The 17794-nt window shown below is 40.8% G+C and overlaps 2 protein-coding genes across 2 annotated transcripts in view; one reads left to right on the top strand and one right to left on the bottom strand.

The window, feature by feature from the left end:
- The window catches only part of LOC128663515 (golgin subfamily A member 6-like protein 22), a 274060-nt gene that overhangs the window by 152162 nt on the left and 104104 nt on the right, over positions 1 to 17794 (bottom strand). The gene's annotated exons all lie outside the window — the stretch shown is intronic.
- DOCK6 (dedicator of cytokinesis 6) overlaps positions 1 to 17794 on the top strand; it is a 360578-nt gene that overhangs the window by 48268 nt on the left and 294516 nt on the right. Inside the window, 2 exon segments of the mRNA XM_053717880.1 lie at positions 15764 to 15854; positions 16096 to 16271. Of these exon segments, the coding sequence (XP_053573855.1) occupies positions 15764 to 15854; positions 16096 to 16271 (267 nt within the window).

Genomic DNA, 17794 nt, shown 5'->3' on the forward strand with positions numbered 1-17794 from the left:
AAATGCCCTTTTCAGGGCAATGGGAGCTTAGTTTTTTTTTAGCTAGTATTTTTTATTTGGGGGGTTGGTTGTGTGGGTGGTGGATTTTACTGTTGGGGGGTTGTTTGTATTTTTTTTACAGGTAAAAGAGCTGATTACTTTGGGGCAATGCCCCGCAAAAGGCCCTTTTAAGGGCTATTGGTAGTTTAGTTTAGGCTAGGGTTTTTTTTTATTTTGGGGGGGCTTTTTTATTTTAATAGGGCTATTAGATTAGGTGTAATTAGTTTAAAGATCTTGTAATTTGTTATTTTCTGTAATTTAGTGGGGGGGGGGGGTTTTGTACTTTTTTTGTACTTTAGCTAATTTAATTTAATTTAGGTAATTGTATTTAATTTAGTTAATTTATTTAATTATAGTGTAGTGTTAGGTGTTAGTGTAACTTAGGTTAGGTTTTATTTTACAGGTAAATTTGTCTTTAAATTTTATTAATAACTATTTAATAACTATTCTACCTAATTAAAATAAATACAAACTTGCCTGTAAAATAAAAATAAATCCTAAACTAGCTACAATGTAACTATTAGTTATATTGTAGCTATCTTAGGGTTTATTTTATAGGTATTTAGTTTTAAATAGGAATTATTTAGTTAATGATAGTAATATTTATTTAGATTTATTGTAATTATATTTAAGTTAGGGGGTGTTAGGGTTAGGGTTAGACTTAGGTTTAGGGGTTAATAACTTTAATATAGTGGCGGTGACGTTGGGGGCGGCAGATTAGGGGTTAATAAATGTAGGTAGGTGGCGGCGATGTTAGGGCCGGCAGATTAGGGGTTAATAATATTTAACTAATGTTTGCGAGGCGGGAGTGCAGCGGTTTAGGGGTTAATATGTTTATTATAGTGGCAGAGACGTTGGGGGCGGCAGATTAGGGGTTAATAAGTGTAGGTAGGTTGCGGCGACATTGGGACGCGGCAGATTAGGGGTTAATAAATATAATGTAGGTGTCGGCGATGTTGGGGGCAGCAGATTAGGGGTTCATAAGTATAATGTAGGTGGCGGCGGTGTCCGGAGCGGCAGATTAGGGGTTAATAATATAATGTAGGTGTCGGCGATGTCGGGGACGGCAGATTAGGGGTTAATAAGTGTAAGATTAGGGGTGTTTAGACTCGGGGTTCATGTTAGGGTGTTAGGTGTAAATCTATGGGGCTGCGTTAAGGAGCTGTACGCTGCTTTTTTGCAGGTGTTATACTTTTTTTCAGCCGGCTCTCCACGTTGATTCCTATGGGGAAATTGTGCACGAGCAAGTTACACCAGCTCACCACTGACTTAAGCAGCGCTGGTATTGGAGTGCTTAACGCTCACTTCTTGCCTTTTAACGCCGGGTTTGTAAAAACTTTTAATTCAAGCGCTGCATGTAAGTGAGCGTTGAGTGAAAACTGCTCTTTAGCACCGCATAGCCTCTAACGCAAAACTCGTAATCTGGGCCATTGTTTGTTTTTTTTTTTTCTTTTTTCAAAAGAGCTTTATTGGTACTTATAAAGGTTAACATTAAGAACACACCAATGGTATATTCAACAAACTTAACATTCAGATTAAAAAGTTTTAACATTTTCAAACTTTCCTATTTGACACATAGATCGTTTTATCCTTAAAACCAAAAATACATGTAGGTTCCTACATATATTCAATGCAATTCAACTATAAAAGAGGTTGCACACTAATAGAAGGGGTATAAAGGAAAAAAAAAAAGGGGGGGTTGAAAGGGGGAGAGGGAGGAGAATTTCTTTAAATTGTTCCGTTCCAAACTGCCAAGATCATTTCATAGGTGTCTAATTTTTCTGTTTTGAGATAATGATATCTCTCCAGGGTAATTAGTTCAGATACTTGTTGTTTCCATTCTATTATGGAAGGTATACATTGTGTTTTCCAGCGTTTAGGTATAAGTTTTTTCGCACTCGTTAACATGATCAGTAGGAGTGCCAGCTTGGCTGGGTCTGTGATTTTGGGTAGTGAGTTAAATAATATAATTTTTCTGGAGTGCTTGGTATGTTCATGCCCAATATTTCTGTGATGTGAAAAAAGATTCCCTCCCAATAAATTCACAATCTCGGGCAAAGCCACCATATGTGGAGGAGTGAGCCCTCCTCCCCACACCCTCTCCAACATCTATTGCTCAGCGAGGGATATATTTTATGGAGCCTAGAGGGGGTGAGATACCAACGGCACAAAAATTTTAAATGGATCTCCTGGATAGTAGCCGATACCGAGGATCGTTTTGTAAGCGCGAAAGCTTGTACCCAGGAGTCGTAGTCCAACTCCCAAGTTAGCTCCTTATTCCAAGCTAGGGTATATGAAGGTAATGTCTCGGGGCCTTCCGTGGAGACTAATTTGTATAGTAGGGATATTAGGTGCCTAGGAGTGGTGGTTTGGATGCATAATTTTTCGAAGGGTGTGGGCTCTCGTCCCAATTCCTTCCTATGTTTATGGTGTGAGATGAAGTGTAATAGTTGATTATATCTGAGCCAAGAGGAGAAAATCTCTCCGTGAGTTTCTGCTAGTTGGGCTTGTGTTTTAGTGGTATTATTCTCCTTAAGAAATTGCATGGAGCCCGATTTGAGGTTGTAAGGTGGTAAAACTCGGTATCCCATCTTACAGTATGGGAGGGCCGCGTTTTCTATAATAGGCGAGAGGGGAGAGTGATAAAATGAGATGTGTGTACTGGTCGCTACCGTCTTGTCCCATTCAGCTAAGGTTTCTGCAGTGATTATATAACGGTGTAGAGTTCTTGGCCTCTGGGCTGGGGGGGGGTCCAGGCCAAAGTTCCTACATTGTTTTGCATAAAGATCTGCCTGTCCAATTGAATCCATGCTTTATTTGTGTTGTTTTGAGCCCATTGGATTATGTGTTGGAGAAAGATTGCTTTTCTGTATGCTAGCAGGTGTGGTACCCCCAGTCCTCCCCCATCCCTTGACATGTACATGGTCTTCCTCTGGACTCTAGGTTTTATATTTGCCCATATAAATTGTTCAATTAGTGTTTGTAGTTGTTTAATATATCCCTCCTGCATAGGTATTAGAAGTGCTTGAAGGATGTATAATATCCTAGGAAGGACATAAATTTTGATTACCCCTATCCTCCCTAACCATGATAAAGGTTTGTTCTTCCATATTGATAAATCCCTACATATTTCATTTTTCAACGGGATATAGTTTTGTTTAAAGAGGTCCTGTGTGGAGGGCGTTAAGAGGATTCCTAAGTATTTGAGTTTATGTTGGGCTAGTGATATATTGTGGTCTACCTTCAACTTTTGTATATGATGAGTCTGAGTGTTAATATTCAGCAGTTCCGATTTATTTAAGTTAAGGAGGAAATTAGAGACTCCCCCATACAAGTTTAGCTCCTCAAGCAATTCAGGTATAGAAGAATCAGCCTCTGTTAACGTAAATAAAATATTGTCTGCGTACAACGATTGTTTGAATTCTAGCCCCCCCCACCTGAAGTCCTTTAATTTTGGTGTTGTTCTTAATTTTCTGAGCTAGCACTTCAATAGATATGGTGAATAACAGGGGTGAGAGTGGGCACCCCTGCCTCGTCCCATTCTTAATTAGAAAGGATTCTGATAGAGTACCATTAACTCTTACTTTTGCGTTTGGAGCAGAGTAGAGGGCCATGGCCATGTTTAGAAAAGCTCTTGGTATACCCATCTCGCTCATTGCCCTCTGCAGAAAAGGCCAGCCCATCCTATCGAAGGCCTTCTCCGCGTCAGTTGAGAACAAGACCAATGGGGTTCCCGTCACCTTTGCATGGTTAATAAGCTGTATAACTTTTGTTACATTATCCCTGGCTTCCCTCCCTGGTATAAATCCAACTTGATATTTGGAGATCAGGCTGGGTAGTAATTTATTTAACCTGTTTGCCAATATTTTAGCCAATATCTTCATGTCCGTGTTTATTAAAGAAATCGGCCTGAAATTTCCAGGACATGTCGCTGGTTTACCTGGTTTGGCCAGTACAGTAATATGCGCTTCTAGGAGCGTTTGTGATAAAGAAGGAACCTCTCGAAGGTTGTTAAATAAGTGTAACATATGTTTAGCTAAGACTTCTTCACATTTTTTATAGTACTTAGAGGAAAACCCATCAGGGCCAGGACTTTTGTTTGAGGGGGATTCTGTAATGGCTTGATGTAGCTCCTCTTTCGTGATAGGGGTATCCAAAGAATCCGCTGCCTCTTTGTTTATGGATGGAAGCCCCAGGTCTGAGAAATATTGTTTGATTTTTTCTTTGAAAACTGGGGTTTCCTGTGTTCTGGCCTCATCTAGATTATATAGTGTTTTGTAGTAATTCCTAAAGGCTGCTGCGATTTTGATGCTATCCTTGGCTATTTGGCCCTCCGGAGTCGTTAATGAGTGAATATATGTGTTTAGTTGTTTCCTCTTCAGGTTCCTAGCCAACACCCTCCCCGGCTTGTTCCCTCCTTCATAATAGTATTGTTTGAGGAATAATGCTTTTCGTTGGTGAATTTCGGTCAGGTGGTTCTTAAATTCTAATCTAGTGTCTGCAAGTTCTTTAGTATTTTTAACGTCTGTGGGATTCTTTTTGTGTTCATTCTCAAGAGAGCTGATTTTTTGTAGTAGTTTAGAGTGTTTCTCCCTAGCCTGTCTGTTAAGTCTAGATTTGTGCTTTATTAGTAACCCTCTAATCACTGTTTTGTGCGCTTCCCACTCCACCTGGTGGGATGTGGATGATTTCACGTTAAATGTAAAATATTCTTGTATTTCTTTATGGATTGCTTCTAACAGTATTGGGTTATTCAATAGTAAGTCGTCTAATCTCCATATCCTAGTCGAGGTAGGGATATCAGGCCATAACACTTGGCATGTCACTGGGGCGTGGTCCGACCAAGTGATAGAGCCAATCTCGCAATTGTTAGTAATAGAGAGGCCATGAGAGTCTGTGAAAATATGATCGATCCTGGTGTAGCAATTGTGGGGATTTGAATAAAAAGTGTAATCCCTATCTAGGGGGTGTAGGGTTCTCCAAATGTCATGGAGATTGAGGCTTTGGAGAGTGTTTTTAATGGATTTCAGTGTAGTGCTGGTAATACTAGAGGTCCCCTTGGAGGAATCTAGAGGAGGATCAAAGGAAAGGTTAAAATCTCCTGCCAAGAAAGTTACGCCCTGAGAGTGGTCTAAGAGTAAATTAGCAATGTTTCTAAAGAACCCTGGTTGTGCAGTGTTGGGGGCATAGATGTTTAGGAGCGTAATTTGGTGACCATATCGTGTACCCTTCAGAAGAATATATCTTCCCCCCTGGTCTCTTTCAACGTGAAGTATTTGTAATGGTAATGTTTTATGAATAAGTATGCCTACACCAGCCTTTTTGTTTGGTCCCGATGCAAAGTAAGCTGTAGGATATTGAACATTGTGCCATCTAGGTTCCCTCCCCCTTTGGAAGTGTGTTTCCTGTAACATTAGGATATGGCTATTTAATTTGTTTAGATCCCGGAAAGCAATAGATCGCTTACCGGGATTATTTAATCCCTTAGCGTTTATAGTTGTCACCTGGATCGTGTGATCTTGAAATCTACTAACCTTGGGTTGCATCTTGGCAGTATGGGATGAGGATTAGGACTGGAGAAAAAAAAAAAAGAAATTGGAGAGAAAATTAATTAAGCAAAAAAGGTTAGATAGGGTGAGGATTAAAGGGTAGTTGAATGATTCTCAGAGTATCTCAGTGCTGCAACAGAGAAAAAAGAAATAGTTCACAAAATAATACAATATACGATAATATGTAAAGTCTCTAAGTAGGAACCTAGACTAAAAGGGGTAGTATACCCAACTTCGGCAATTAACAAATCTTAATAAAACATTTAAAGAATACCCAGCATTTTTGGAAAGAGTTTACCTATTCAGGTAAAGGGGGGCGGGATGGGAAATAAGGGGAAAGATGAAGTGGTAAGGGTAGGTGGGAAAGTGGGGGGCAACGGTGGTCATGAAACATAAACATCCAGTCGAAGGGTGGAGATCTTTTTAAGTTGAGTCAGTTTGACATCTTGGGAGTTAATGGGAGAGCAAGGGAAAGGATATCATGGATACCATAAACAACAAGGAAACCTTTAGCATGTAGCCCCAACTTATTATAACCATTAAGAACGTGTTAAGCTATCTTTAAATGAACAAGTTATAACATCTAGCTAACATCTCTAACTGTACATAACATTCCTCCGTTACCTCATAGCGTATTTACTTGCTGCAATTTATCCTTAACAGTCTATAAAGAGTTCCTGTTTGTCAAATCCTCCCAGATTCGCTCCATCACAGGACCACTTTCTTTGCATATCGCCCCCCGTGGGCGGGGGTTGAGTGGCCCACTGAGGGCGCCAAACCCAGAAAATTAACCTTTTCAAACAACAGTTAGGGCACTTATCTATGTTACTGGGATAGAGTCCCTAATCCCAGCGGAAGATCCACTTGTCTCTCTTCTTGAAGAAAAATCCGGAACCTTTTCTGCGTTTCCCTGCAGGTTAAGTTCCTTGTAGAACAGATGGGGATCTGTGCCGGGTCTGTATATGACAGTCCTATTGTCATGGTTAACAATTATTGAGACTGGAAATCCCCACCGATACTGGATTTTATTGGAACGAAGGTGGGTGGTTATGTGGGAAAGTTCTCGGCGCTTCTGGAGCGTGGAGGGGGATAGATCCGAGAATATTTGTATCTCTTCGCCCGCGGGGAGGACAGGATGTTTCGTTCTGGCACATTTTAAGATTTCTTCCTTATCCTTGAAACTAATGAATTTTACAATTATGTCTCTTGGAGGTGCCTTAGGTGGAGGCTTGGGCCTGAGTGCCCTGTGGGCCCTTTCAATGTTATACCTGACTTTTCAGGTGTTACAATTAGCTGTGCAGGTGTGACTTATTTTGGGTATATAAGAAGTGAATCAGTGTCTGTTTGTTATGCAAGATTAAGGACTTGTGTCCGAAACGTTGCTGATTTTTTTGATCTTGGCTCAATAAAGAAAATTATTCACTGAACTTGGTGGTGCGACTATCATCTCTTGTTACATTTATTGGGGGTATTGTGCAGTGCCCCCGGGTTTGCACACCTTGGATCCCAGGTGCTGGACTTTTAGAACTTTTGGCCCTTTCAATGGGGATGTCCTTAGCGGAGGGAGTATCCTTCATGACCCTGAACAATGCCTGCAGATAGCCCTCTATAGCCGGAGGATGTACCGTCTCTGATATACCTCTGAATCTTAGGTTATTTCGCCTGCAGCGATTGTCCAAATCTTCTTCCATTTTATCAGTTAAGAAGTGCAGGTGTTCTGTTTGGTTCTGTATTTCTGCAGAATTAGCCTGGAGATTAGTGTTGATAGTTTTGTGCTGTTCTTCTATCGTTAGGACTCTGCGGTCAAGCGCACTCAGATCTTTTCTTAAGTCTCCAAACAGATTCCTCATCTCCTGTAGCACCCCTTTAATGTCTTCTTTTGAAGACAAGTGTTGTATATCCTCCTTAGTGACAAAAGGGGATTGCGTGTTGTCGACTTGGGTATCATGATCTATCGTAGATGTCTGACTAGTAGCCATTGTGTCTCTAGATTTGTCTGATCTGGAATCTAGTGATTTGAGGTAATGGCTCATAGAGTTAGGTTTGTTATTTTTCCCAGCCTTGCTTTGCCTCTTGCAAGGCATTACATTAATAGCTGAAAATTTAAAGATATATCTGTGGACCTGCCCTTAAAGGATTCCAAACACTGCATATACTCATAAGCTTTTTATAGCTGTGCGTGTGTTAGCCCTGTTTACCTATTATATGAGGGCTCATGTGAAAAAAGAAAGCAGAGGAGGCTTTTCTATCGTTGCAAAACGCTTACTCTCTTCTTTAAAATTATTGTAAGAAAAAACCTTGATCGATTTTAATAAACTTTTAAAAGATAGGGTACTCTAGCAACTAGCCACTCTTGTGTTTATTATTAATTTTAGTTAGTGCTGCCGGAGCAAATCTCTATGGCGAGGTATCCTCTGTGGCGCTTATTATATTGTTGCGCACTTTCAACTTGCCTCCTGCCTTATAGCCGGGTCCCAGGCCTCTCAAACCCGGTGAGTCTCTGTTAGTGTAATGGGGGCGGGATATCAGCACAACGGAACGGGGGAGAAAGATACAGAACCCCGCTTGTCAAAAGCTCCGTGCTAACTGAAGGGGACACAGACCAGTTCCGACTCACCGTTGTTCTTGAGCCCTCCGTTACAGTCTATTAGGCTCTGCCTGTGTCGCAACTCCGTCGAGAACGATCTCCTCCCCCGGCAGGCTGCGCTTTTGTTTTGGAGCCAAGTTTTAGTGCCGCTCTAATATGTTCTGCTTTCTTTCGGCCGGAGCCAACTGTAATACTTGTCCCTGAGGCTTGTTATGCTTCTTTGCAGAGTGCTTCTGTGGGGAGTCTGCCACTATCTGATGCAAGCGCTGCAGCTAGGCCAGGCCTCATGAATATATGCGGTTGGTCGCTATTCCTCTGTGCTGATCATATCTCCCCTTCCATATTTTCAGACAACAAGGGAGCTCCCCTCCACATTAAAAGGTGATCTGGCAGAATTTTGGGGTAGGGAAGAGGGAAAAATGCTGGGTTTTATTCACTTTGCCTAAATGGGTATTAAGAGCCCTTCTAATGTACGGCCATCTCCCAGCGTGGCCAGGCTCCGCCCGGGCCATTGTTTTTTAATACCATTGTTAATATTTTTTACACATTGAGAGCTTTTTGGAGTGCGGAGGCACCTTTTCTACTATTATTAATAACATAGCACAGAATTACATGAAGAACTCCATTACTTGCGCACCATCAGTTTAGTGCAGGGTCAGCAACCTTGGCACCCCAGATGTTTTGGCACTACATTTACCATGATGCTGAGACATTTTTTAGACTGACTGAGCATCAAGGGAAATGTAGTCCCAAAAAATCTGAGGTGCCAAGGTTGCTGACCCCTGGTTTAGTGCAACCTTGACTTGGCGCTCGAGCGAAATAGAACATAAATTTTACTGTGCACCTCCATAGAAGTCTGTTATGTTCTGAATTTAGCGCACCTGCACCTATCCGACATTCAAATGTTTGCACCTCCTAGACAATGACTAGAGATAAAAAATAACCTTGAGCTCACAAATAGAAGCAAAATTGATTATGCTAGAGAGATCTTAAAGGGACATTAAACACTTTAAGATGGTAATATAAAATCATAAGGGCTAGATTACATGTGTAACGCTAATTTATTGCGCACCCGTAAATGGGCAAATGTACAGGCGCGCAATAAATAACAAGCCATTACAAGTGGCTGGTTATTGCTACTGTGAGCTTGCAGTAGCAAATGGCGCTCCAAAAATTAACCAGAGATCAGATCTCTGGTTAATTTTTAAAAGTGCCCCAAATGCCCCCAAAGTTTAGTCTAGTGTGGATTTTCAAAATAAAAATATTAGCATTTAAAAGAAACAAAAACCTGCACTGCACTAGCCAGTTTTTAGGGGTTAAATTGAGCAGGTGTGGGGTGTTAGAAAAAAACGGCACTGAAAAGTGCCTTTACATTGCGGTCTATGGGGACTGTGTGTTCTCTATAAAAATATGTGTGTGTGTATGTATATATATATATATATGTATATATGTATATGTGTGTGTATGTATGTATGTATGTATGTATGTATGTATATATATATATATATATATATATATATATATATATATATATATATACACACACATAAACACATAAATATATGTATATATTCATATATACATACTGTATATATTTACACTATATTTACTGCTCATCGCTGCACAACTTGCCCCCTTTGGTGCGCTTGGTTCTAAGCCATGTCTGACGGCATAAGAACAAGGCTCCCATTGGAGCCTATGAAAGTGTGAGTGCAAAGCTTTCCTGCAATGCGAACGTGCACTGGTATTGCTGAGTGGAACGTATATATACACATGAACACATAAATATATATGTATATATTCATATACATATATATTTACACTTTGCTGCTCATCGCTGCACAAATTACCCCGTTTGCTGCGCTAGGTTCTCAGCCATGTCTGACGGCATAAGAACGAGGCTCCCATTGGAGCCTATGAAAGTGTGAGTGCAAAGCTTCCCTGCAATGCGAACGTGCACTGGTATTGCTGAGTGGAACGCAAATATCGCGCTTGCTTAAGTGATATTTTACAATCCACTCGTAATCTGACCATAAATCGGATATATAAAAATAACTCTGCAATATATTTTCATTATTTATTTTGTCCCATTTTCCTGTAATTCTATTCTGAAATTGTGAGCTTTTCAGTTCCTGTTAAAAATGGAAGTGCAGAAGACCGTTATATTCCCCACAGCCATTGGCTGTGCACTCTAGTGACCTATTTATAACTGTCCCTAATTGGCCACAGCAGAGAAGGTAACCTAAGTTACAACATGGCAGCTTCCATTGTTTTATAGACACGAAAACTTTACACTTATTTTGTCAATATTTAAACAGCTATTGAAACGTTAAAAACTACATCTACATGTTATTCTCAGACTAATCTTTTCTTTAAATGCAACATTTTATCTAGCATTTATTGTTTAATGCCCTTTAAATGGACTTAAAATAGGTTGAGATCTGTGCATATCCTAAATGGGCTTATTAATTAAAAATAGTTTGCATAAAAAAATGTTTTAAAATTGCTGGCAAGTATTTTAAAATAATGTTCAAAAATAAGCAAAATGAATTACATAGCTAAACTGCCTGGAGCAGGCATTGTATTTCAACTGAGTTCACAGCTTCTAGCCTTGCTCCAGCAGATAATCCCTATGCATTTTTGCATTCTGCCAAAACAACAATAGATATAGATAAAGCCATAGAAGGAATTGTGTGGAGGGAGTTAGAGTTTTACAATTCAGAAACTAAAAAGAAAGGGTTAATGGTGAGGCACTGCAGTATAAATTTGCAGGTAAAGTAATTAAAGTACATATTATATTATTTTGTCTCTATCCCTACTTGTTTTATGTCCCTTTAAGGCACAATAGTGCTAATATCTTTACACTTCACTTGCAGTCTAGGCCTAAGATGGACAAAACCTTGCAAAGTCATATTTTCTTTAAAACATTCCCCATCTCGCATTCTCATAAAAGCAGATTAGCCCTGCAGACATAAGTACTGTAATTTTATGGCCCTGTGTTTTTCATCATTCTTTTTTTATTTATTTTTTCCCTGAGGGCGCAGTTGGAATTGTGTCTCTGGCTCATGTGGCTGAGCTGAGGTAGAAAAGCATATCCGACTCCTTGTATCTGGGTCATTTTGGGGTGAAAGCAGCACATAGCATTCCTGCTGTGTCACTTTGTTGTAGGAATGAAATATTGTTTGTTAGATTACCCCTGTCTATGTTGTCTTTCAAGTGTAGTAACAGATAATGTCCCCAAGCTGTTTAGGTCACTGTGTCACACTGAGGTAAGTGGGACAACTATTGACTGTACAACATTGTTGTATAGTTTGTGATTTACTATAGTAAATGAACGGTCAGCAGTATATGGGATTGCCATCTGACACATACAATATGAGGGATTAGCTGATTATCAGATTTACACCAGTGTGTCTAACAATGTAGCAAATACCCAGACACGCAAAGCAGTCTGAAATCATGTTTCACTTTCACAGCCAGTACAGAAACCCAGGAGCTGGGCTACTGCGAAAAATATATTACATGCGTTATAGGGTACTCAGTAGCTTGGTTACTGCAATAAGATGTGACAGACAATAAGGCACTCAGGAGATGGGTTACGGCAATAAGATGTTACAGGGCAATAAGGCACTCAGGATCTGGGTTACTGCAATAAGATGTTACAGGGCAATAAGGCACTCAGGAGCTGGGTTACTGCAATAAGATGTTACAGGGGCAATAAGGCACTCAGGAGCTGGGTTACTGCAATAAGATGTTACAGGGCAATAAGGCACTCAGGAGCTGGGTTACTGCAATAAGATGTTACAGGGGCAATAAAGCACTCAGGAGCTGGGTTACTGCAATAAGATGTTACAGGGACAATAAGGCACTCAGGAGCTTGGTTACTGCAATAAGATGTGACAGACAATAAGGCACTCAGGAGCTGGGTTAGTGCAATAAGATGTTACAGGGACAATAAGGCACTCAGGAGATGGGTTACGGCAATAATATGTTACAGGGCAATAAGGCACTCAGGATCTGGGTTACTGCAATAAGATGTTACAGGGGCAATAAGGCACTCAGGAGCTGGGTTACTGCAATAAGATGTTACAGGGCAATAAGGCACTCAGGAGCTGGGTTACTGCAATAAGATGTTACAGGGGCAATTAGGCACTCAGGAGCTGGGTTACTGCAATAAGATGTTACAGGGCAATAAGGCACTCAGGAGCTGGGTTACTGCAATAAGATGTTACAGGGCAATAAGGCACTCAGGAGCTGGGTTACTGCAATAAGATGTTACTTACAGGGCAATAAGGCACTCAGGAGCTGGGTTACTGAAATAAGATGTTACAGGGCAATAAGGCACTCAGGAGCTGGGTTACTGCAATAAGATGTTACAGGGCAATAAGGCACTCAGGAGCTGGGTTACTGCAATAAGATGTTACAGAGGCAATAAGGCACTCAGGAGCTCGGTTACTACAATAAGATGTTACAGGACAATAAGGCACTCAGGAGCTGGGTTACTACAATAAGATGTTACAGGGGCAATTAGGCACTCAGGAGCGGTGTTACTGCAATAAGATGTTACAGGACAATAAGGCACTCAGGAGCTGGGTTACTGCAATAAGATGTTACAGGACAATAAGGCACTCAGGAGCTGGGTTACTACAATAAGATGTTACATGGGCAATAAGGCACTCAGGAGCTGGGTTACTGCAATAAGATGTTACAGGGCAATAAGGCACTCAGGAGCTGGGTTACTGCAATAAGATGTTACAGAGGCAATAAGGCACTCAGGAGCTGGGTTACTACAATAAGATGTTACAGGACAATAAGGCACTCAGGAGCTGGGTTACTACAATAAGATGTTACAGGGGCAATAAGGCACTCAGGAGCTGGGTTACTGCAATAAGATGTTACAGGGCAATAAGGCACTCAGGAGCTGGGTTACTGCAATAAGATGTTACAGGGACAATAAGGCACTCAGGAGCTTGGTTACTGCAATAAGATGTGACAGACAATAAGGCACTCAGGAGATGGGTTACGGCAATAATATGTTACAGGGCAATAAGGCACTCAGGATCTGGGTTACTGCAATAAGATGTTACAGGGGCAATAAGGCACTCAGAAGCTGGGTTACGGCAATAATATGTTACAGGGCAATAAGGCACTCAGGATCTGGGTTACTGCAATAAGATGTTACAGGGGCAATAAGGCACGCAGGAGCTGGGTTACTGCAATAAGATGTTACAGGGCAATAAGGCACTCAGGAGCTGGGTTACTGCAATAAGATGTTACAGGGGCAATTAGGCACGCAGGAGCTGGGTTACTGCAATAAGATGTTACAGGGCAATAAGGCACTCAGGAGCTGGGTTACTGCAATAAGATGTTACAGGGCAATAAGGCACTCAGGAGCTGGGTTACTGCAATAAGATGTTACTTACAGGGCAATAAGGCACTCAGGAGCTGGGTTACTGCAATAAGATGTTACAGGGGCAATTAGGCACTCAGGAGCTGGGTTACTGCAATAAGATGTTACAGGGCAATAAGGCACTCAGGAGCTGTGTTACTGCAATAAGATGTTACAGGGCAATAAGGCACTCAGGAGCTGGGTTACTGCAATAAGATGTTACAGGGAAATAAGGCACTCAGGAGCTGGGTTACTGAAATAAGATGTTACAGGGCAATAAGGCACTCAGGAGCTGGGTTACTGCAATAAGATGTTACAGGGCAATAAGGCACTCAGGAGCTGGGTTACTGCAATAAGATGTTACAGGGGCAATTAGGCACTCAGGAGCGGTGTTACTGCAATAAGATGTTACAGGACAATAAGGCACTCAGGAGCTGGGTTACTACAATAAGATGTTACAGGACAATAAGACACTCAGGAGCTGGGTTACTACAATAAGAAGTTACAGAGCAATAAGGCACTCAGGAGCTGGGTTACTGCAATAAGATGTTACAGGGACAATAAGGCACTCAGGAGCTGGGTTACTGCAATAAGATGTTACAGGACAATAAGGCACTCAGGAGCTGGGTTACTGCAATAAGATGTTACAGGGGCAATAAGGCACTCAGGAGCTGGGTTACTGCAATAAGATGTTACAGTGCAACAAGGCACTCAGGAGCTGGGTTACTACAATAAGATTTTACAGGACAATAAGGCATTCAGGAGCTGAGTTACTGCAATAAGATGTTACAGGGGCAATAAGGCACTCAGGAGCTGGGTTACTACAATAAGATGTTACAGGGCAATAAGGCACTCAGTAGCTGGGTTACTACAATAAGATGTTACAGGGCAATAAGGCACTCAGGAGCTGGGTTACTGCAATAAGATGTTACAGGGGCAATAAGGCACTCAGGAGCTGGGTTACTGCAATAAGATGTTACAGGGGCAATAAGGCACTCAGGAGCTGGGTTACTGCAATAAGATGTTACAGTTCAACAAGGCACTCAGGAGCTGGGTTACTACAATAAGATGTTACAGGGCAATAAGGCACTCAGGAGCTGGGTTACTACAATAAGATGTTACAGGGCAATAAGGCACTCAGTAGCTGGGTTACTGCAATAAGATGTTACAGGGGCAATAAAGCACTCAGGAGCTGGGTTACTGCAATAAGATGTTACAGGGCAATAAAGCACTCAGGAGCTGGGTTACTGCAATAAGATGTTACAGGGGCAATAAAGCACTCAGGAGCTGGGTTACTGCAATAAGATGTTACAGGGCAATAAGGCACTCAGGAGCAGGGTTACTACAATAAGATGTTACAGGACAATAAGGCACTCAGGAGCTAGGTTACTGCAATAAGATGTTACAGGGCAATAAGGCACTCAGGAGCTGGGTTACTGCAATAAGATGTTACAGGGGCTATAAAGTACTCAGGAGCAGGGTTACTGCAATAAGATGCTACAGGGGCAATAAAGCACTCAGGAGCTGGGTTACTGCAATAAGATGTTACAGGACAATAAGGCACTCAGGAGCTAGGTTACTGCAATAAGATGTTACAGGGCAATAAGGCACTCAGGAGCTGGGTTAATGCAATAAGATGTTACAGGACAATAAGACACTCAGGAGCTTGGTTACTGCAATAAGATGTTACAGGGGCAATAAGGCACTCAGGAGCTGGGTTACTGCAATAAGATGTTACAGGGGCAATAAGGCACTCAGGAGCTGGGTTACTGCAATAAGATGTTACAGGTGTAACAAGGCACTAAGGATCTGGGTTACTGCGGTAAAAAGTAACAGGGGCAATAATGCACTAAGGATCTGGGTTACTGCGGTAAAAAGTAACAGGGGCAATAAGGCACTCAGGAGCTGGGTTATAGCAATAAGTTGTTACAGGGGCAATAAGGCACTCAGGAGCTGGGTTATAGCAATAAGTTGTTACAGGGGCAGTATCAGGAGCTGGGTTACTGCAATATAAAATGTGCGGTATAATAAGGCACTCAGGAGCTGGCTCAGTGCAATAAGCTGTTACAAGGGCAATAAAGAATTCAGGATCTGGATTACTGCAATATCATTTTGCATTAATAAAAAAGGCAAATGCATTTTTTCAAGTCCATTTAGGAAAAAAACAAATTAGTAAATTAAATATATATATTTTTTCAGAACTGTAGCTTCAGAAGTTCGGAAACAGGTTTCCAGGGAATATGGAGGTTCTCCGCAGCTCTCCAAGAAGAGGGGAAATGGGCAGCAGACTGTAAGTCAAAACAGATTTTTTTCTCATGCTAACCTCCATTAACTTTGCCTTTATAGCTTTGTCAATAAGAGTTTTTCTATATCTCTAATTTATTTTTCATCTCGCTCATTATCTTGTGTTCTAATTGCTTGACATTCTTAGATGCTTTTATTTTCTTACACTCTTGCAAACCTTTATTACCTTCTTCAGTTTTTTATTTTTAGTTTCCTCTTTATCTATTTATGTCTTTCTTCATTTCAAGGTCCCCCTTTCAGATGTTGTGGAACCTTTGGATTTTGAAAAATACCTTTGTAGTCACCCCCCTGATGCTGAAAGTGAGGCGTTGAGAGATATTTGTGACTTTCCTCCTGACGACATTGAGATCCTTTATGAGCCAAGGGAATGTCGTACCTTAGAGCCAGCAGCACCTGAAGAGGGGTGAGAGCCTGTGATGCAGACAGGGATAACCTATAGGATGTATAAGATCCCACTGCAGGATGACATATTGAGCAAGATTCATAGATGTTTGTTATGTTGCCGACTCGCCGAGGGTTCTTTTTGTTCAGTTGAGATCACTTTCAAAATTTGTTAAAGGGACATTAAACCAATTTTTTTTTTCATGATAGAGAATACAATTTAAAAAAAGTTTCCAATTTACTTTGATTATCACTTTATCCTTTGTTGAAGAGATACCTAGGTAGGTAGCGTGCACATGCCTGAAGCGCTACGTGACAGGAAATAGTGCTGCCATATAGTGCTGCTGCTAATGTACAACATTGTTGCAAAACTGCTTCCATATAGTGCTGCAGACACGTGCACAATCATGAGCTTACATCCCTGTTTTTCAACAAAAGTTAACAAGAAAAATAAGAAAAATTGATAATGGAAGTAAATTGGGAAGTTGTTTAACCCCATTGTGACCAGAGCACTTTTCCATTTGTTGACCGTCTGGGACCAGGGTTATTTTTGCATCTCTGAGGTGTTTGTGTTTAGCTGTAATTTTCCTCTTACTCATTTACTGTACCCACACATATTATATACTGGTTTTCTCGCCATTAAATGGACTTTCTAAAGATACCATTATTTTCATCATACTGTATCTTTTAAGTTACTATAAAAAAAATTACAATATGATGAAAAAATGGAAAAAAACGCACTTTTTCTAACTTTGACCCCCAAAATCTGTTACACATCTACAATCACCAAAAAACAACCATCCTAAATAGTTTCTAAATTTTGTCCTGAGTTTAGAAATACCCAATGTTTACATGTTCTTTGCTTTTTTTGCAAGTTATAGGGCAATAAGTAAAAGTAGCACTTTGCTATTTCCAAACCATTTTTTTTCTTCAAAATTAGCGCTAGTTACATTGTAACACTGATATCTGTTAGGAATCCCTGAATATTCCTTGACATGTGTATATATATTTTTTTTAGTAGACAACCCAAAGTATTGATGTAGGCCCATTTTGGTATATTTCATGCCACCATTTCACTGCCAAATGCGATCAAATAAAAAAAATCGTTCACTTTTTCACAAACTTTAGGGTTCTCACGGATATTATTTACAAACATAGTGTATTAAACAACCCCAAGTATTGATCTAGGCCCATTTTGGTATATTTCATTTCACCGCCAAATGCGATCAAATAAAAAAAATCGTTCACTTTTTCACAAATAATTATGGCACAAATGGCGGTGAATGCTTCTCTGGGATCCCCTTTGTTCAGAAATAGCAGACACATTTGGCTTTGGCATTGTTTTTTGGTAATTAGAAGGCCGCAAAATGCTGCTGTACACCTCACTTGTATTATGCCCAGGAGTGAAGGGGTTAATTAGGGAGCTTGTAGGGTTAATTTTAGCTTTAGTGTAGAGATCAGCCTCCCACCTGACACATACCACCCCCTGATCCCTCCCAAATCTTCCCTCCCCCACCCCACAATTGTCCCCGCCATCTTAAGAAC

The sequence above is a fragment of the Bombina bombina genome, chromosome 6, assembly GCF_027579735.1.
Source record: "Bombina bombina isolate aBomBom1 chromosome 6, aBomBom1.pri, whole genome shotgun sequence".
NCBI classification, from domain to species: domain Eukaryota; kingdom Metazoa; phylum Chordata; class Amphibia; order Anura; family Bombinatoridae; genus Bombina; species Bombina bombina.